General features: G+C 40.3%; 1 protein-coding gene across 1 annotated transcript; it reads right to left on the bottom strand.

Annotated features, from left to right (window-relative positions):
- Positions 1–6,934: 6,934 nt before the first annotated feature.
- LOC137028020 (SLAM family member 5-like) lies at positions 6,935–7,990 on the bottom strand. Its single transcript, XM_067396699.1, has 2 exons — positions 7,429–7,990; positions 6,935–7,350 (listed from the first exon to the last, which is right to left on the bottom strand). Exons 1-2 carry the CDS (start codon positions 7,721–7,723, stop codon positions 7,037–7,039), a joined length of 609 nt encoding a protein of 202 aa, XP_067252800.1. The 5' UTR covers positions 7,724–7,990; the 3' UTR covers positions 6,935–7,036.
- Positions 7,991–21,532: the final 13,542 nt, after the last annotated feature.

Below are 21,532 nucleotides of genomic sequence, written 5' to 3'. Positions count from 1 at the left end.
GGAATTGGCGTGCGATATTTGCATAATGCGCACCTCCCCTAACAGGTGGATATAAAAAGGGGGGCAGATGCAATCGCACTCTGTCTTTCGCTTCGGAGCCTACCTGGTGTCCTGCGGCTGTTTGAACTTCAAGCCTCTGCAGAAGTTTCGGCGCTTGTGTTGGTGTGACGACGCCTGCAGCGAGGTCGCGAGTTGGAGTGAGCCGGGTGGAAACATCCAATGTTTTCCCAGCGTTCCGCTGTAATTCCACTGGTTGGTCTGCGATTTGGTCTGGTTCCTCCTGTGTTTTTCTAAACACGTCGTGACGCTCCCTGTGTGTCTCGACACAAAAGAGCTGAAGTTTCCCCTTCTAAAAGAGCTTCACAGACAGACACTGCGTCTTTTTCAAGATGTCATTCTGTCTGTGCGTTTCTGGAGGCGGTCGTTTCCTATCCTCTCTGACGGCCACGATCACTTTTGTTGTGACTATGTTCGTGGGTGGATCATGTTTAGATACATGGCCACGTCGGTGCCCAGGGTGCCGTGTGTCGTCCAGTTGGGCGGCCACGTTCACTGTCCAACATGGCTGGTAGCTTCTGCATGTGTTGCTGGTCCTCCTTAAAATAAATATGGAGGACCTAACATCTTAGTCAGGGCTCCAGCAGAGGATCAGATGTCGACTGCTACATTGGAGAGAGTATTGTTGGGCTCTGAGTCTGCAGTAGGTCAAAGCACTCATTGCATGTGGGTAGTTCTGAGTCGGGGTTGAGCTACGCAGGATGCAAATCAAAGCGCAGGCCCCTGGCCAGACAATGTCCACCATGGCGGTCCAGAAACACCCCTGGCGAGTCTTGCTGGGATGTGCCATCGTCAAAGTGTGCTTTCTCGATGCGCTCATCTCACAAACTGGCCTTGAACCCAGCCCGCTCAACCCGCAGTCACCTGACTAGCGGGAGACGGTCCTGGAGATATGGCGACCTGGAGCTGACGTAAACGGTTCTTTCTCCCCGGAGGAGGGCCGGGTGGAGAATTGGTCTGTTCCGCCGCTGGCTCTCCGGAGTCCAGCGGTACCCACTAAGAACTGTTTTCCGATCCTCTGCGTCCCAAGAGTGTGGCTGGCGATGTGCAGCGCCCCGCGTTGCTACTCCCAGCCCCCTCTCACCTCGCCAGCAGGTGTCAGTGTGTTGGTGCAGGCCGCGCCCCGTGTGCCGTCTCCCATACGCACTGCTACCTCGCAGAGTCTGATCACACTCTGGGCCGCTACCACGCCGCCCGAGTCGGGTCCCCGTACTCTGGTTCGCTGCCCCACCCCCGGTACGTCTGTGGTGCGTTTGGTTCTGCTGGCTCGGTGTCTGGAGGCCTGGTTAGTGCCCCCAGCCCGTTCCGCTGGCTCATGCGTACTATCAGACTCGGCTATGCGATTCATTTCGCCCGGTGTTCTCCGGCGTCCAGGGGTGTCCACTTCACTTAGGTGTCGTTGGACATTGCACCTGTTCTCCGAGTGGAGATTGCTGTCCTCTTGGCGAGGGATACAATCGAGCCGGTCCCTCCAGCCGATAAAAAAAAAAAAAAAAAAATACAAATAAAGGGCGGTGGGCTATGGCCAATCCTGGATCTGCGCGTCTTGAACCGGTACCTTCAGGCTGCCGTTTAAGGTGCTCATGCAGAAGCGCATTTCGAGTGCGTCCGTCCCGGGGTTTGGTTTGCAGCATTCGACCTGAAGGATGCATACTTTCATGTCTCGATTCTGCGCTCGGGTCGAGCATGTCAGTACAAACTCCTACCCTTCGGGCTGGCCCTGTCGCTCCACGCCTTACACGGTTGCGGAGGTGGCCATTGTTCCCCTCAAGGAACAGGGCGTTCGCATTCTCGACTGCCTCGACGACTGGTTGTTCTTGGCCAGCTCGCGAAGCAGTTGTGCGTACACAGGGAGATGGTTTAGCTCACCTCAGCCTGTTGGGTCTTTGGGTCAGCTGGGACAAGAGCAAACTCGCCCCCGGGCAGAGGATCTCTTTTCTCAGTCTCGAGCTAGACTCGGTCGCCTGGATTGTGCGCCTCTCTGAGGAGCGCGTCCAGTCGGTGTTGAACTGCCTGAGTTCGCTCAAGCGCAGGATGGCGGCCCCACTGAAAGACTTCAGAGGCTCCTGGGGCATGTGGCATCTGCAGCCGCGTTTCGCCGCTCAGGTTGCTCCATATGAGGCCGCTTCAACACCGGCTCCGCGACTGGGTCCCGAGATGGCCATGGCAGCGCAGCACGCTCAGTGTCCTCGTGACACGGAGCTGCCGCCCTACCCTCATCCGGTGGTCGGACCCTTTGTTCCTGCGGGCGGGAGTACCCCTTGGACGCTGTGGTCCACACAGATGCCTCTACCACCGGATGGGGGGCCATGTACAACGGGCATGCGGTTCGGGTCTTGGACGGGGCCTTGACTGCATTGGCATATCAATTGCCTCGAGTTGCTAGCAGTATGTCTTGCACTGGGCCGCTTCAAGGAGCTGCTGTCAGACAAGCATGTACTGGTCCGCTCGGACAAGCACGGCGGCCGTTGCGTACATCAACCATCAGGCTGGTCTACGCTCCCGTCGCATATCGCAACTCGCCTGCCATCTCTTGCTATGGAGTCAGAAGCATCTGAGGTCGCTTCAGGCCACTCATGTCCCAGGTGTGCTTAACCGTGCAGCCTACGAGCTCTTACGGCAGCCTCCACTTGCGGGCAAGTGGCGGCTCCATCCCCAGGCGGTCCAGCTGATCTGGCACTACTTCGGCGAGGCCCAGGTAGTCCTGTTGCCTCCCCAGGAACTGCCCTCGGCCAGTGGTTTTCCCTGACCGGCGAGTCGCTCGGCACGGATACCCTGGCACTCAGCTGGCCCCGGGGCCTACGCAGCCTGCGTTTTCCCCAGTGAGCCTTCTCGCACAGCTCCTGTGTTAGGTCAGGGAGGATGAGGAGCAGGTCTTGTTAGTGGCTCCATATTGGTCACTCGGACCCGGGTTTCGGACCCTAATGCTCCTCACGACAGCCCCTCCTTGGCCGATTCCTCTGAGGAAGGACCTCCTGACTCAGAGATGGGGCTTCCTATGGCACCCGCGTCCCGACCTGTGGAACCTCCACGTGTGGTCCCTGGACGGGATGCGGAGGTTCTGGGTGATCTCCCGCAGGCGGTCGTAGACACCATCACTTCCGCTAGAGCTCCTTCACGAGGAGCCTCTATGCGTTGAAGTCGAACCTATTCGTTGAATGGTGCTCCTCTCGCAAGACGAGAGGACCCCCGATCATGCTCGGTCAGATCTGTGCTTTCCTTCCTGCAAGAGGGCTTGGAGCGAAGGCTGTCTCCCTCCACCCTCAAGGTGTATGTTGCCGCTTCGCTGCACATCTCCATGCAGTTGATGGCAAGCCCTGGGGAAACACGGTCTGACCATCAGGTTCCTGAGGGGGGCGAGGGGACTGATTCCTCCTTGCCCACCCTCCTTACCCTCTAGGGATCTCACCTTAGTTCTTAGCTAACTTCGGCGTCATCCCTTGAGCCTTTGCAATTAATCGAGTTAAAAGTACTGTCTCTTAGACCGTCCTCCTGGTTGCATTGGCCTCATGTTAAGAGGGTAGGGGACCTGCACGCATTTTCGGTCGACGAATCGTGCCTGGAATTTGGGCCTGGGGATTCTCATGTCTTCCTGAGACCCCGGCCTGGATATGTGCCCAAGGTTCCTACCACTCCCTTCAGAGATCAGGTAGTGAACCTGCAAGCGCTGCCTTCGGAGGAGGCAGACCCAGCCCTAGCTTCGCTCTTTCCAGTTCAAGCCCTGCGTGTTTACGTGGATAGAACTTGAAGCTTAGGACCTCAGATCAGCTCTTTGTCTGTTACGGAGACCAGCAGAAGGGAAAGGCTGTCTCCAAGCAGAGGATGGCCCACTGGTTAGTGGATGCCATCGCCCTGGCTTATGTTCCCAGGGCGTGCCTTGCCCGTTCGGGTTGAGAGCCCACTCCACCTGAGTGGCCTCTTCCTGGGCGCTGGCTCATGGCGCCTCGCTGACAGATTGTAGAGCTGTGGGCTGGGCGACACCCAACACGTTTGCTAGGGTTTTTAGCTTACGTGTAAGCTGGTTCTTCCCGTGTACTCGCTTCCACCAGCCGGTAGACGCGTTGAACCTGTGCTCGTGTCGGCTTGCAATGCCACTCCCGCCCCCTGGGCAGGATATGTGCATCTGTTGACTCCAGTCGTGTTCCCCGTTCGGTGAACCCTGTAGAGTTCCTCCACCTCCACCTTCGGCTCGGGCATTGCGGAGTGTCTGATGCCAGACCAACATCCATCTTCGATGTTGTCTGTTGGTTGGGTTCCATATGCTGCAATCCCTCTACGTGAGTGATTCCATATGTGTATTGTCCACGGTTACTCCCTACGGTGAGCCCGTGTCTTTCCCTTAGCAGAGCTTCTGCTTTCTCCTGTCAGATGAGTCTCCCCCTACTCAGGTGGAGCCATCCCAGGGACTCATATGCGTTCTGCCCTGCGGGCCAGTCCATATGTTTTCCATGTAAATTCCTTCCCCTCTGGGTAGGTAGTGGTTCCGCAGCGTTCCTTACGGGTTCGCTTCCCCAGTGTAGTCTAGTTTACTTAGTGGGTATATCGAAACAGCAGTAGACTTCCCGGTGTAAGCTCGCCCCCTTCTCCGTCCCCTTGGTGCGACGGGCGGCTAGAGCTTGCGCTGGGCACTGGAAGGGGTTTCGTAACTGTGGCGTTTTAGTTGGGATCCCAATTCGTCGGTCACTACTGACGTACGTCGAACGTGACCGACTGAAAGGGAACGTCTCGGTTACGTATGTAACCCTCGTTCCCTGAAGGAGGGAACGGAGACGTACGTCCCGTCGCCACAGTTTCTGTACCCTCGCTGCAGTGCGGACACCGGTTGTCTCCTCAGCGAAAAACAGAGTGCGATTGCATCTGCCCCCCTTTTTATATCCACCTGTTAGGGGAGGTGCGCATTATGCAAATATCGCACGCCAATTCCATTGGCTTGTTTTAGTTCTCTCGAAGCTGATAGGGGCTCTCTAGCGATATCCCAATTCGTCGGTCACTACTGACGTACGTCTCCGTTCCCTCCTTCAGGGAACGAGGGTTACATACGTAACCGAGACGTTTCGTCTGCTCACCAAGGCTGCATTTATTTAATTAAAAATACAGTAAAAACAGGAATATTGTGAAATATTATTACAATTTAAAATAACTGTTTTCTATTTGAATATATTTGACAAAGTAATTTATTCCTGTGATCAAAGCTGAATTTTCAGCATTGTTACTCCAGTCTTCAGTGTCACATGATCCTTCAGAAATCATTCTAATATGCTGATCTGCTGCTCAAGAAACATTTAATGTGTACAAATGTACAAAATATTTGTGTACAATATTTTTTATTTTTTCAGGATTATTTGATGAATAGAAAGTTCAAAAGAACAGTGTTTATCTGAAATCTAATCTTTTGTAACATTATAAATGTCTTTACTGCCACTTTTGATTGATTTAATGCATCCTTGCTGAAAAAAAGTATTCATTTCTTTAATTTCTTTTCAAAAAAATAAAAATAAAATTTCTTACTGACCCCAAACTTTTGAACGGTAGTGTATAATGCTACAGAAGCTTTGTATTTCAGATAAATGCTGTTCTTTTGAACTTTCTATTCATCAAGGAATCCTGAAAAAAAAGTACACAACTGTTTTCAACATTGAAAATAATAATAAATGTTTCTTGAGCAGCAAATCATCATATTAGAATGATTTCTGAAGGATCATGTGACACTGAAGACTGGAGTAACGATGCTGAAAATTCAGCTTTGATCACTGGAATAAATTACATTTTTAATGTATTCAAATAAATGTATTTGCTTTGCATGTTTTCTACACTTAATGTTAATTACATTTTATACAATGCTCTGTTGAATACTTGATTCTGATTGGTCAATTGCACCATCCAGCGATAAGTTATTCCCCGATAACAACCAGGAAAAACTGATAACACAGGCTCATCCCGACACATGACGTAATGTCGAACATTTTTTTTAGAGTAAATCGATGTATACGGCTTTTCCTACAACCTATTCTTTTCTTCTTAGTCACACCCTTGACCTGAGTACAATCCATCAACCTGCTCCTCCGGTTATTTGTTCAACCACACCTTACAATACTCTGGGATATACCCAGCTAACAGGGAACATTTTCAGAACTTTAGCTAACGTTCTGGCAAGGTTCTCTCAACGTTCAGAAACAATTACTAATATCATGGTTCAGAGAACATTCAAAAATATCATTCCCATACTGTTTGCAAAATTAGAAAATAGAATGTTCCCTTCAAACCACGGGAAAAAATTGATGTTTTAAACATTCAGAGATCATAAAAAGAACATTTCATAACTTAATTTAGACATTAGCAAAACATTTACTTTGGTTAGCTGGGATTATACCCTGACAGTTTTTATTTTATGCTGCTTCTGAGCTAATCAGCTTCACAACAACATGCACTATATGCTGAACAAAGGCATATAGGGCATGTATATAACCACAATGTAATGCAACATAACCACATGATATCTTACTGTTTAGCTTCACGACCAACAAAGGAACTGCACCTGTTTTGACCAAAATCACAGACTTCATGACATGACACCTTTGGACATAATAACTTTCAACTAAGTAACACACATACAGTAACTTACCATTTTGTGAATATCTGTGCTCAGTAAATGTTCCCCCACCTGTGGAAAACAAACACAGATAATAATGTCTTTGATGTGAATCTATATGAACAAGAGCACAGCAGTTAACTCTTACTAAACTATATTTTGCACAACAAAGTTAAATTTGCTGTATTCAACCCAAACCTTCTTGATCTGCATGTTTAGACGTCTTGCGTTGATGATAATAGTAAAAACCACATAATCCTGCAGCCAGAGCCAGAGCACAAACACAAACCAGCGCTATTTGACCTGCGGACAAACCTGGTGCTATAATGGAGAGAGAGAATCCAAGTCAGAACTTGCTATTGGCGTAAAAATAAGACCAACATATATTAATTAGCTCTGAAAAATCAGCACTGCCGTACCCGCACATGTGTGACAGAGGTGAGTGATGTCCAGATGTTGAGTCTGGTTGCTGATGGGATTGTTCAGCACACAGCTGTAGGTGTTTTTATCCTGATATTCCACCTCCAGAGGTAGAGAGAGACTGATGCTGAGATCAGACACACTGATGCTGGACAATAAACTGTTTCCTTTGTACCAGGAGAGAGTCACATGACTCACATTCACAGCTGAACACACCGATGAACATGATGATGATGATGATGATAAAGGACAGTTTGTGCTGATGACAGGAAAAGGAAGACGAGCTGAAAAACAAAAATTAAGTCTGTAATGAATCCGTAATGCAACGAAAGCAAACCAAATGCATCAACAGAACGACTCACCAGAAACAATAATACTAAATTTCTTGGGCAGGACCTCTTTTCCACCAATAAGCTGAAGTTTATACAGTCCAGCAAGTTCAGTTGTGGGGTTTGTGATGGTCAGAGATCCAGTCTTGTCCAGATGTAGTCTGTCTCTGAATCTCCCATCAAGAACATCATTATATAACGAGACCTTATTGGCCGATCTGTTGATTTGAGCTATACGAGTGCTGTCAGCTCCAAACGTCCACAGTATCAGATCAGCTTTCTGAATTTCAGTAACATCACAGTATAAAGTAACAGACTCTCCCTCCATCACTGACACTGACTGTATTTCATCTGTAACGCCAACCACATCTGAAGAAGAGACCGTTTTAGAGATTTAAGTTGCCCAAATCCAAGTGAAATCACAGTCTTGTCTAAGAGTTAATATTGTCATAATTTATGGTGCTTTCATCTCGCTGCTTTTTACTCTATTCACCCTTATTGCATGGAAGCGAGCAGTGTGTGGATATTCAATAGTCAAATTTTCTGTCCCACAGAAGAAATAAAGTTATATGGGTTTGGTTTGAGATGAAGGTGAGTAAAATTTTAAGTTTTCTGTTTTAGCTTCATGCATGTCAATAATTTCAAGTCATATAGGATATTTTATGAATACAGGAACAACAAAATGAAAGGTGGTTATGAGAATAAGGGAGTTCACATAATTATAACATAATTATTCTTTAAAAACAATAAATCTAGCTACTCACCATCCACGAGTAACGGAACAAAAAATAAAACAAACATCTCCATATTTCTGTACATGTGAGTAAAAGATGTCCAACGTAAACTGGAACTTCCTTGGAGTCTCAAAGCGTTCGATCGGCTCGTCCAATCAGAACCGCAACCGTTTCTAAAAGAACTAAAGCGCATATAGTGACAGTGACGATAATTAACATAATTTCACTTTTACAGATGATTTTATCATATTTAAGCGATTTCAAATCAATTGGTAGCGTTTATACGAGTACAACAAATTCTTAATTTCAATGTTGTGAAAACAGATTCGATCCAGCCAACACATCCGATGAAAATTCGGAAGTAAGTTCTTTGGAACTTCGCAATATGGGATCTGTTACAGGAGAACACAATAGATTCGCAGCTCGAGCGCCGGAAAATTCCCACGCCACTAACAATCAACCTTTTTAACAAAATGAATGGGTGTGTAAGAAAGTGTGTAGGCGCCTACATATATGTCAAAGTTTAATTTTAACAGAATTAAACTAAAAATCGCGTTCTTTTTTTTCTTTGAGGTAAAAGTATTACACTTACAAAGACATTTATTATGTGACAGTAGCAGAAGTTTATGCATTCTATGCATATGCATTCAGTTTACCTGACATAGACACAACACAAGAACTTAATATGACATAGCTATTTTTTATTGTTGTAAAACACATTTTGTTGTAAATGAGGCTGAAATTGAACTTTCAGACCAAAATTGCAGTCTAATTCACATTATACAACTATAACATTATACAAACCTGTAGATTGTCCACTAGAGGGCAGAAAATGTTCAAACATCACTGTTTCCTTCATTAACACTGAACTAAATATTACAGGTAGGGTCAGCAGTTTGTTTTATAAACACTTTTGTTATACTGGTTGAAACTCTTATCACATCCTGATAGCAATCGATTATAGAAGTGGTCTGAATATTAAAACATGTACATATATTTTCTGTAGAAGTCTAAAAAAATGTACACCAATGCAATGGTCCAGTCTGAATTATACAATGTTCTACCTACCTGTCAACATATGAAGGCTATTTCAATACATTTTTGTGGTCAGAATTATTGGCAGCCCTGGTAAATATGAACAAATTTGCAAATCTAACCTTCCATTGAAGTAAAAGAACTCAAAATGTGGGGAAAATCTCTTTATGAAAGAAATGTTTTTCTCCAAAACATGTTTGCCACAGTTTTTATTCAATACTTTTTTCACTCTCCCTTTGATTTAGATTTCATGAGCCATGTATCTGGACAAGATGTCCAGGACCTCCAGAAGAAAAACAGGCCCACAACATTAAAGATCCAGCAGTATATTAAACTGTGGGCATGGCGTACTTTTAATCCCTGTTTGCTCTAAAGCCATCTGGCAGGTTTGCTGCCAAAAAGCTCTTTTTCATTTTCATCTGATAGAAGCCGGCCCCTTTTGAAGTTCCAGTTGTGCCTGACAACTGAATATTTTGGTCATAGTTTGACCAATTCTTTTAGGCTTTCTGACCCCAAGACACAACTAATCTCTGCTATTCTCCAGCTGTGATCCTTGGAGAGTCTTAGGCCACTCAAAGTATCCTCTTCGCTGTGCATTGAGATGATAAAGTGAAAATTCACAATCCAATTTTGATACCACAGCTAAAACTATTAGCTTAATATAATTTTAATAGCCTATATTTTTAAAGACAAGTAAACAGTCAGTAATAAAATAAGAATAAATAATATCACAAGCAATAGCACAAATAAGCAGGATTAGGATGCTGTCACTTTAAGACCGAATGCACTCACAGATCACGCATTTTCTTTCTCAACTGACTGTTTACTAGGTCGAGACGGGCATTTTTCGACAATTTTGTGTGAATTTATCCGTTCTTCAAGCACATGAAGGCATGTAAGAGAGTTAAACCTCAGCTGTCTGAGACACATTTGGGATATTAAACTTCTCACATAGCGTGTATGAATTTCCTTTTGCTTGTTCTGGTGCTTGAATATTTACAGTGGAAAGGCTTACATTTTCATGATAATGCAGCACTGACCATCAGCTGTTCAGAGCATCGTTCATGTTCATGTTCTCACAACATTGCGTTGTCAGAATTCATAAAAATTTTACCGGCCATCTGGCCACTGACAGTTTCATATACTCACAAACACCGATTTTTACTCTTGAGTGTTATTTTAGGCCCTTCTTTGCAGGATAAACTGTATGGTAATTTAAAATTCAACTCAACTTAAACGACAGAAGCAAACCCAACCACCGTAAAACATGAAGAAGCAGTCACCGTCATGCAGAAGTACTTCTGTCGGCTACACAGGTCCATGTATGGTGATGGCGTCATTTACTGATCCAGGATCAGTGATCATTTGCAGTTGTATTTCCGATTTGAGCTTGAGCTTCAGAAATGCTTTAGAAAATCTTGTGTGGACGCTATTACACTACTTGATCAACAAAAGAGCTTTGCATCTGAAAAGCTGTTTGATTCAGAAAACAGCTTATGCTACTACCACGCTATTGAGAAATGTAGTTAAACTAGTAACGTCAAGTACCTACCCTACAAAATTTATTCTAAGAACGTTTTCCAAATGTTTGGTTTTGGTTATGGAAACGTTAAAAAATGTCCAATTTCTTAATGTTAATAGAAATCATTTAAAGATTAGTATGACGTTCCTGAAACATTCAAACACCTGCTGTTAACAAGCAGAATCACTGAAGGAAAGAGAAACAACAAGAACACAAACTAGACTTCTAGCCACAGCCTTAGATGAAATCTACAGAGGATAAAAGAAGACATTAAATCTCTCAAGATCTCAATAGAGGAGGATTAAACAACTCCACAAACAGCATTACCAGCTTCACTTATTATTAACCAGATTGACTTTATTTCTGTCACACGTCTACAGAAGATCATATTGAGAATTATCATTGGTTTAGATGTTGATGTTTGAATGAAAATGTTTTGTTTGTAGTTACCATTATGGTGATCAGTGTTTGCTTTTATTGGGCTCATAGTCATTGTCTTTTACTAATTTATTCAACTCTCTCCACATATGTTGCCCTGTCTTCCATCATACTGTCAAAAGCAACCATTTGTCTGACACACCCAGACATTTTCGCTTCTTTTGTTTAAGTTGATTAATGTATATCTTCTTTACACAACTCTGATGCAGTTTATTCACAATTCGTTGGGCCTACGTGTGCCCTCCACCATCCTTAGCAGACATTTCGGCAGCTCTTTTAAGGTAGGCAAGACACAATTGCTTCCAGTCACTGTAGTTTGCTGCATGATAGTTTCCTTTCAAATGTCGTTGCCAGTTCTGTTATGGTTGTACACTTACATAAAAGTAAAACAGACACTCAGATCGGAGCTTAGCTTTTACTGCGCAGTTGCAATTATCACATTCAACACTAGAGTGCGCAAATGCAGAATTCCTCTTTAGTTATTGACTTAATACACAACAGTATGTTACTGTAAGAATTTGGACGTTTTTTACAGCAAGGTTTTACAGTTAAATTGAAAACCTACATAAAGAGCTTGTTCCACATTATAAATTTCAAAAATCAAAACAAGTGTATAAATTGGGCATTATCTAAGTCTAAAGTCTTTTGCATTACATTTTAATCCAGTTCATTAATCCAGTGACTCACCACATTTCTGTTTGATTCTACCCTGGTGGATTGTCCAAAAAGGCTTCTCCAGGGTTTTCAAGTGTATGAAGTTCCTTTGAAAGACACCTGTAGCTGTGAGGGGAAGATAAATCTGTAATAAAGAGCATTTGCTCTGAGCTTTTTCTTGACCTTGTTGTAGTGCTGGGATTTCTTGCTGACCTCGGCTGAAAATCAGGAAAGAGCATCACTCGCTTGCCTTTGTACAGAACCTCTCTTTTTTTATCTGGCTGCATTCAATACTCAGACTTTGTCTTTATAGTTAAAGGAACTTTATTGGTAATGCCCTTTTGCGGTGCTTTGTTGTCTGATCTAACACTTGGGATTATGTGAGCCCGTTCAATGATGCGCGAAAAGCAAAGCAGTTCCATCCCAAACACATCAGGAACCCTTTTTTCCCCAGAAAACCACACGTCTCTGCCTTCAGCTTTCTCCAGCAGCCCCACCAGCCTTACGCTGAAACACCAACTGCTATTCTCCAGATTTTCTGTTTTAGCAGACAGCGACTTTATTTTGTCTTCCAACATTTTAGCTGTAGATTGCAGTTTGTTAACTGTATCCTCGGTCTGAGATACTCTCTTCTCTGCTTCTGTCAGTCTAGCAGAGCAGTCACCCATTTCGTTCAACTTGGTTAACACCAGGGTGTGGCAAAAATACATCAAAATGTATTTTAAAATAAAATACCAAATACCCTCATTTTAATTGTATCAAAATAAACTACAAAATACAGCAGCCACACCATGTATCAAAATAAACTACTGTATTTTTGTATTTTAAAAACACTACAAAATACTTTTACAAGAGAGCATGAACTTTCTTCACAAACCTTCCATCAGTTGGCCTATTTGATCTATTCACCATTACACTGACTCAGTTGATTAAGTAAACAATGTTTGATAGCAACAGCTTTTTCAATCAATAAATCTAACATATGCAACCAGTTAAATGCACAATATGTACAGTAGGATTTTGGGATTAAAATATCCCAAAACCACTAAAAACAATGTAATATATTTTGTTGACTTGTACATTATCCCAAATGTTTCCAAGAATGTTTAAATCCAGAGAAATAAGCAATTTCAACCAGGATAAGCAAACGCAGAGTAGCATTATAACAACTTTCAACACAAAAATGTATCTAATATGATAAACAGCGCTGCATTACCCCCACACAAGCTAGACTGAAAAAAGCAGAAACGGCAACTGTGGCATAATAAAACTTCCGCTGCTCTCAAGACATGTCGCTTTCGTCTCTCATTATCAATCGCTCCAGCGGTCTCATTCAGCTCCAACATCACTCGCCCTGCTCTGCTTTATACTACTGTAACGTTAATAATCTCATCCATGAACATGATTTCTGCCCGAATCCCGTCCCGATTCTTTTCCACTGGCTGTAGACGTGAAAACAACACATCCCATGATTCCACAAAATTAAGGATGAGCAACTAAATAAGCGACCTCTAGTGGCCTCTATTATATCCATGTGATCTCCCAGATGAAGGTTTTAAAGTAACCAACAATTTAGTGTTTAACAGTTTGTGAATGACTCATAATTGTATCTTAAATTAATTACTTGGTGTTTGGTAACGAAGGGCCTACTTTGCATCAGCAACACTGACTCAATGACAAACAACTCAATCATAAGAAAACAGCTGATGGCTCCTGTGTTCATAACAACTAGTTTCTAACTAATTAATCATTAGATTGTTAATCATAGACATAGGGGGCTGCTGCTTGGTATTTCAAGAGCATTATGTAAATTGGTGTAAAAAACTATTTAGCTTAGGCTACTAAAACAAACACCAAAACTTAACATCTGTTCTGAACTCAACAAGTCTGGGCAAACCAATAAGCACCAATCAGAGACCGCATTTTTATGATGTCATCATGTAGACTTTTTAAGTATTTTACAGCATTTTTAAACTAGAAAAATACAAAACACTAAAGTATTTTGATACAAAATACAAAGCCATTTTCATCAACCTGATCAAATACAAATTACAAAATACTATTTTGTATTTGAAATACATGTATCATAAATACTGCCCATCCCTGGTTAACACCGCTTTGAATTTCGCATAAAAATCAGACTTTAATGACATAATTGCTTGAAGGATATTATCTAAGTTTGCGGGTTTAATTTGCTTCAATGTCTCCGTGTCTGAAGACTCGACCTCCTTGTGGTCTTTGGAGCCAGAGAGCCCTTCATCCCGATCTGATTTAGATGCTTTCCCTCCTTTATTTTTTGACAATTTAGGTGCCATTTTAGTTAGGAATATATGAAATATCAGTGAAGACTTTCTATTAGAAATGCAAGAGCAATGATTTATGAAATTAGATAACGATGCAAGATAATGTTACTGCTTAAGAAAGTCACAGTTCTCGTGCAATATTCCCCATATTGCATGAGAAAATGTGACTTCTTTATAATGTGGAACAAAACTTGTGGTTATGGCGTTGAGATAAGCGGTAGCTTTATCTTGCGTCACCAGTTCCATAAACAACTGCTCTTGCATTTCTAAGAAAAGTCTTCACTGATTTTTCATATATTCATAACAAAAATGGTACCTAAAGAAAGATCTTTCTGAAGATGAAGAGCATTTTTCAAGTTTCTGTCAAACTAATTTCTTCAGTTATTGCAAACTATTAGTTGTTTTTATGCCTTTTGTAAGACATTGCACCATGGTAACCTATAGTTACCATCGTTTCTTACTGTATTCACGGAGACAAGAGCCGTCGCTATTTTCATTTTTAAACACTTGCAGTCTGTATAATTCATAAACACAACTTCATTCTTTATAAATCAATCCAACAGTGTAGCATTAGCCGTTAGCCACGGAGCACAGCCTCAAACTCATTCATAACCAAAAAGACATTGCACCATTATATGCTTTTTATCTTCAGAAAGATCTTTCGTCCTCTCCATATTTCATGAGAACTGTGACTTGCTTAATAATGTGAAACAACCTTTACTATGGTTACCACACCTCAAGACATTGTTCAGATGATGTTTTGACAGGTTTTTGTCCTCAAAACACTCTTGTGTGCACTGTAAAATGACCAAATTCTGACAATAACATAACATTTTCCATTAAAACAGTATATTTACTGTTGAAATATTTGTAGTTTTCGAGAAATTAGAGTTAACAGCGCTCAAAGTCGAGCAGAATCACTGAAGGACAGAGAAACAAGACCAGAAAAAAGAGAAGAGACGAGCAGAAACACAAGAACTACAACTGACTTCAGCCACACTGAGTGTGAAACCAGTTCACAAACCAGTTTGACATTATTTCTTTCATACATGTACAGAAGTTCTTGTTGAGAATTAAGAGAGGTTTAAATGTTGATGCTTTATTGAAAATAATAAAGTTGCCATCGTAGTGACCAGTGTCTGCTTTAGTTGGGCTCTTGACTCTTTAACATTAGCTTTCTCTGGCTGCTGAAACTGAGTGTTTATAAAACACATTTGTTATGGCAGGAAAAAGTCAAGAGAAAGTTGATCAAGTGTTTTGGGCTGTTGTGATGATCATCTTGTAGTTGGATTCACTGATCTCCTTCTGTGTCTAATCTTTGATTTTATGGGTATTTATTATTTATTGATTATAATATCTTTACAGCATGAAATCCAACAATATTTCAGTCATTTTAAAGGAGCTTCACTTAAACACACAGAGACATCAACAATCAGCATATGAATCTCAACAAGATTAAAGGTGCCCTAGAATCAAATATTGAATTTATCTTGGCATAGTTGAATAACCAGAGTTCAGTACATGGAAATGACATACATTGAGTCTCAATCTCCATTGTTTCCTCCTTCTTATATAAATCTCATTTGTTTATAAGACCTCCGAAGAACAGGCGAATCGCTACATAACACCGACTGTGACGTAACAGTCGGGATCATTAATATGTATGACCCAAATATTTGCATATGTCAGCCCATGTTCAAGGCATTAGACAAGCCAGTATTAACGTCTGGATCTGTGCACAGCTGAATCATCAGACTAGGTAAGCAAGCAAGAACAACAGCGAAAAATGGCAGATGGAGCGATAATAACTGACATGATCCATGATAACATGATTTTTTTAGTGATATTTGTAAATTGTCTTTCTAAATGTTTCGTTAGCATGTTGCTAATGTACTGTTAAATGTGGTTAAAGTTACCATCGTTTCTTACTGTATTCACGGAAACAAGAGCCGTCGCTATTTTCATTTTTAAACACTTGCAGTCTGTATAATTAATAAACACAACTTCATTCTTTATAAATCTCTCCAACAGTGTGTAATGTTAGCTTTAGCCCGTTAGCCACAGAGCACAGCCTCAAACTCATTCAGAATCAAATGTAAACATCCAAATAAATACTTCACTCACATGATCCGAAGCATGCATGCAGCATGCATGACGAACATCTTGTAAAGATCCATTTGAAGGTTATATTAGCTGTGTGAACTGTGTTTATGCACTGTATTATAGAGTCGCAAGCTCGATGGGCAGGGAGCGCGAGATTTAAAGGGCCCGCAGCCTGAATCGGTACATAGTTAATGATGCCCCAAAATAGGCAGTTAAAAAAATTTATAAAAAAAAAAACTATGGGGTATTTTGAGCTGAAATTTCACAGACACATTCAGGAGACACCTTAGACTTATATTACATCTTGTGAAAGAACGTTCTAGGGCACCTTTAACAATCAAAAGTTTCATTTCAGTTTGATGTTCCCACAGGAATATCCTGTAGTGTCCACACTACGAAGAGTAAAAGTAACATTGAAGCTGTGTTGCAGTGAGATAATTAAGTGAATATAAGGTGATTGTTGAGCATTAGTGATGAACACCTGCTGTTAACAAACAGAATCACTGAAGGAAAAAGGAAAAACAAGAACAAAAAAAACGCAACTGACTTCTACCTTTACACTTATAACCAGACTGACTTTATTTCTGTCATACATCTACAGAAGCTCTTATTGAGAATTAACAGATTTTTAGATGTTTAATTGAAAACTATTGGTTTGAATTACCATGATGCAAATGACAAATATTTCCGATTGACAAATGACAAACATAACCCAGAATGCATTGTTTTCTATGTTAAGTGGAAAATGGTGTGTTACTGTCAGAATTTGCCGTTGCAGTGTGTTACGTTACAGAGGGGTCGGACACAGAGAATCACAGGTAAGTTGTCTTTATTGAAACCAGTATGAGTTATAAGAAGTGCAGGCAGGTGAGTCCTTTCTGATTGTGGATACTGGAGTCTTGGGGATCGCTGGAGCTGGAGATCACTGGAGACAAAGGAGCACACACACATAGACGCTGGATCACACGAAGGGAACTGGACACACTGGAAGCAGGTAAGTAGAGCACAGGGAGTCCTTAAGTTAAGCATACACGTAAGTATGTGCAAACGAGACTGGACATGGAGGTGTGTGTGAGTGCTCTTTGTAGTGGTGCTGATGAGGTGATTATTGACGTGCAGGTGGCGGTGATCAGTATTCAGGTGTTTGAGTGCGCTGTGATTGGTGGACGGTGGAGCCTGACGTGTCTGTGACACAGTGATAGTAATTTCTTAATTTTTGTCAGGAGTGCAAAATAATCAATACATAATAAGCATTCATATTCAGACACATCTGCTATGGATTATTTGTTTTCACACAGCTGCTCTGAACAATTACAATAGTGTATGATTTGTATGTGATTTTCATGAGGTTTGGGGTATTTTAATATCAATAAAGGATGTTTACATTAGATTACATCAGGGTTTGTTGGCGTTTGTTGGAAAATCATATCACACTGCTCAGACATTCCAAGACCAAATCGGACGAAAACCCCGACCAATGCCAACAGATGCCGACAAGGGTAACACCAATCCGACGAATCCCGACAAACGTGTCTGTCTGTGCGGTGTGAATTGGCATTACATGTGTTTGAAAGAAGCTGATCCATTTCTTCACACAACTTTTAATGCATGTTAAGTGGATTGGTAATGTTCATGCTCTTAGTTTCTTATATGTGAAAAAATGCTGAAGACCTAAAGAACAAAAAAAAGGTTGATTCTCCATGATTTTTCCCTGTTTTGTTTAAGTTAAAAGCTAGTGTCTCCTGATAAATGGTTATTTTTAATGTTATTTTGGCGGTCGTAAAAAAGTACAGAAATATACATCTTGATTTTGGCAGTGGACTTCAAATATTAATAATATTTCAGTGTTTAAAAAATGGGTTAAAAACAACCCAAGTTGGGTTGAAAATGGACAAACTCAGCAATTGGGTTGTTTTTAACCCAGCGGTAGGGTTAAATGTTTGACCCAACCTGCTGGGTAGTTTTATTTAACTCAACTATTGTTTAAATTTACTGTATTGCTTAATTAAAATTAACCCAAAGCAAAACATTTATTAATGTTCAATGAATAATTATTAAACAATAAACATTAAATTGCTTATTAATAAATGTATATTAATAAACTATTAAATTTATGTTAATAAAATATTAAAGCTTATTAATAAACATTCACATTTTGTCTATTATTGTTGCCTCTAATTGCATCTGGTTTTTAATTTCCAAACTATTTTGGGTTCATTTTAAGCTAGCCATATAGCAATTTTTAAATAATAGTTGGTTTAAATAAAACTACCCAGCAGGTTGGGCAAACATTTAACCCAACCGCTGGGTTAAAACAACCCAATTGCTGGGTTTGTCCATTTTCAACCCAACTTGGGTTGTTTTTAACCCAGCATTTTTAGAGTGTATGCTGTAAGGTCCGCATTAATAATCATGGGGAAGGTTTGTCTTCTCTGAAGAAGGATTGCTGTCTGCACTCTTTTTATTGGAACCTGTAAGAAAGAAGCATAGCAAGTAAAAATGTTCCCATCAATCTAAAAATATAATTTGTACCGCCACTACATTGACTGATAACCATTCAAAATGAATTATGACAGTCAAATTTGCAGCAAAATTGCATAATGTTTCGCTTGGTTTAAAAAAAAAAAATCCTTTCTTTATGATCTGACCAGTATTACTTTGAAAGACTCAATCTCACATGAGCAACAATGGATGTATGAATGATCTTCTGTCCGTCGCTGGTGATGTGTAGTTTATAATGTCCATAGTGTTTAGATGTGATGAAGTGATGACGAGCGATCCTGTTTTGTGCTCCAGTTTCAAACTGACTTTGAATATTTCTTCATTATATACAGTACGCAGTCCTCATTGTTTGTTTTATTCGGTGTAGCTGTGACAGCAAATTCAGCACAATTGCGCTGTTTGAAATCAGCAAACTTCCACAATATCAGCTCAATTCACTGTTTCAATAACATCAGATTGTCCTTCTATCACTGATTTTCAAGTAATTTTATCTTTCTTTACAAACACATCTGGATGTTAAACTTGTGTAATGCTAGTTTCATCTATATATTTTGTGGAAATTTTGGGACATTGCTTAAAAAAAACTGGATGGAAACTGCTAGATGTGGATAGAAAACATATGAGGCTGAACAGTTTTTAATCAATAAGAATACAAACAAATTATCTGTTAAATGTATTTCAATTGTAGTTAATTTCCTCAATGTGCAACACAGAAACTCACATATGGAGGATGTGATTGGATAGCGGCTTTAAACTGTTGTAAATTGGACTTCATAGGCCAAACTCAAGTCCCCCAAAATCACTGGCTTATATACTGAAAACAATTAGACAAAACTCTTTTTTTCTTTCATTCCATGTGGACCAACTGCCTAGGAGGAGATAAAGAAATAGGTCTTCAATTAAAAATTCAAATGGTGGAAAAATGAAGCGATTCTTGTGATTCTAGACAGATCCTATTCTGACGCATGCGAAAACAGTCTCTGCCTATATGGGACTCTCAACACTCACAACACCGGTAACACTTTAGAATAACTCACGCTATGAAGCATTAGTTAAGCATTAGTAAATAGTCAATTCATCATTTATAAAACATTAATAGACATTAGTAAGCCGTTTATAGATACAGCTATAAATGCTTTGTTCTTGATGTATAAGCATATCTATAATGTGCTATTTTCACTTTATTAATAATCAATTTATCATTTCTAAATTAAGTATTATATTATTCACAAACCAGTTATTTAGGAGTTGTCAGTGGTTCATAAGATCATTTAGGAAGTGTAAGTAAATGATTAATAAACTATTTAAATGTAAATATAGTATTAGTTACTTAGTGTGTTAATAAATGCTTTATTATCACAAATTCCTAGTGTCAAAACTACCTCCGTACTAACTTTAAAACATTAGAGAACAGCAGAAGATCACTGAACCTTTAAATCTCATTTATAAAAGCTTTACAAAGCATAAATAGTCTTCACCTTAGATGAGCTCACAAAAATAGTTACCTAACCACTTCTAAATGTTTTATAATTACCTTAATTAATCAAGAATTACAGTAGGAATATGTTTTAATAAAGCATTTTTTAACACACTAAGTAACTAATACTGTATGTCTGAATAATAAGTTGTATAAATGAATGTTTAAATAGTTTATTAATCATTCACTTACATTTCCTAAATGATCTTATGAACCACTGACAACTCCTAAATAACTGGTTTGTAAATAATGTAATTCTTAATTTAGAAATGATAAATTGATATTAAAAAAATATGAAAATACAATTATTAAACACATTATAGATATATGTATAAATCAAGAATAAAGCAATTATAGCTGTATTTATAAACTGCTTACTAATGTCTATTAATGCTTTATAAGTGATGAATTAAAATGCTTAACTAATAATTCATAGCGTGCAGTTATTATAAAGTGTTACCGAAAAGCCATCTTTCATTGGTAAATGTTGTAACTCATATGTGAGGCTTTTACTCAACAAAATCAAGCAGCTGCTTCTTAGTATTCAAAATTCACACCAGGGCAGCTCCAAGTAGATGGATCTTGTGTAAGACACTGCCCATGTGAAACTTCCTCTTTCCAGTATATTATGTGTACATCGTGGACACAACTAGACAAAACAAGAAGATACACACGAAATCAAGACTTGCATACATTTCCTCACGCACATCTCATTCTTGGTACTATATTTCTTAAGGTGAGGAACTGGGTAAAAAAACAACAACTAATAGTTCACCATACTTCCCCAGTGCATTGATTACAGTAAGAACTGATTTTGTATTACAATTTTTTTCAAATGTTATGTTTAAATATGCAAATGATGCATTATTTACTTAAAAAAATTCTAGTAAAATAATCTCAACATTGGATGAAATCAGGTTCACAGGTCACAGGTTTTTACAGAGGAGATTTTGGGTATCGCTTTTTATCACTTCATATTCAGAAATGTACAGTTTTTCTTTGAAATAAAATGTTGTATATAATCTGGCAAATTATATATGAACCAAAAAATCCTTCAGAACATAGATAGGAATAAAACTGTAAAGTTTGGTGTGTGTGTAAGTGCTTCTGATATATGGCTCAGTGTAGGAGAAAAAACTCATTTTGAGAAAACGGCCTTTAGAAACATGTATTTTCTTGAAACAACAACAACACTAACTAAAAGCCCCAAATCTCAAAATTGAAAGATCAGCATTTTAGCCTGTATGCCCCGCCTTCATATGCCAAATATGGTGAGGTTTGACATCTGAGTACTATGATTGGATGCCCAGGACATCCTGGATGTTATTTCCTAATATTGTGTGTATAAATATGGCACATCTTCATGAAA

Source organism: Chanodichthys erythropterus, chromosome 10 (genome assembly GCF_024489055.1).
Source record: "Chanodichthys erythropterus isolate Z2021 chromosome 10, ASM2448905v1, whole genome shotgun sequence".
Lineage (NCBI taxonomy): Eukaryota > Metazoa > Chordata > Actinopteri > Cypriniformes > Xenocyprididae > Chanodichthys > Chanodichthys erythropterus.
This window is presented reverse-complemented; position numbering and strand designations above follow the sequence as displayed.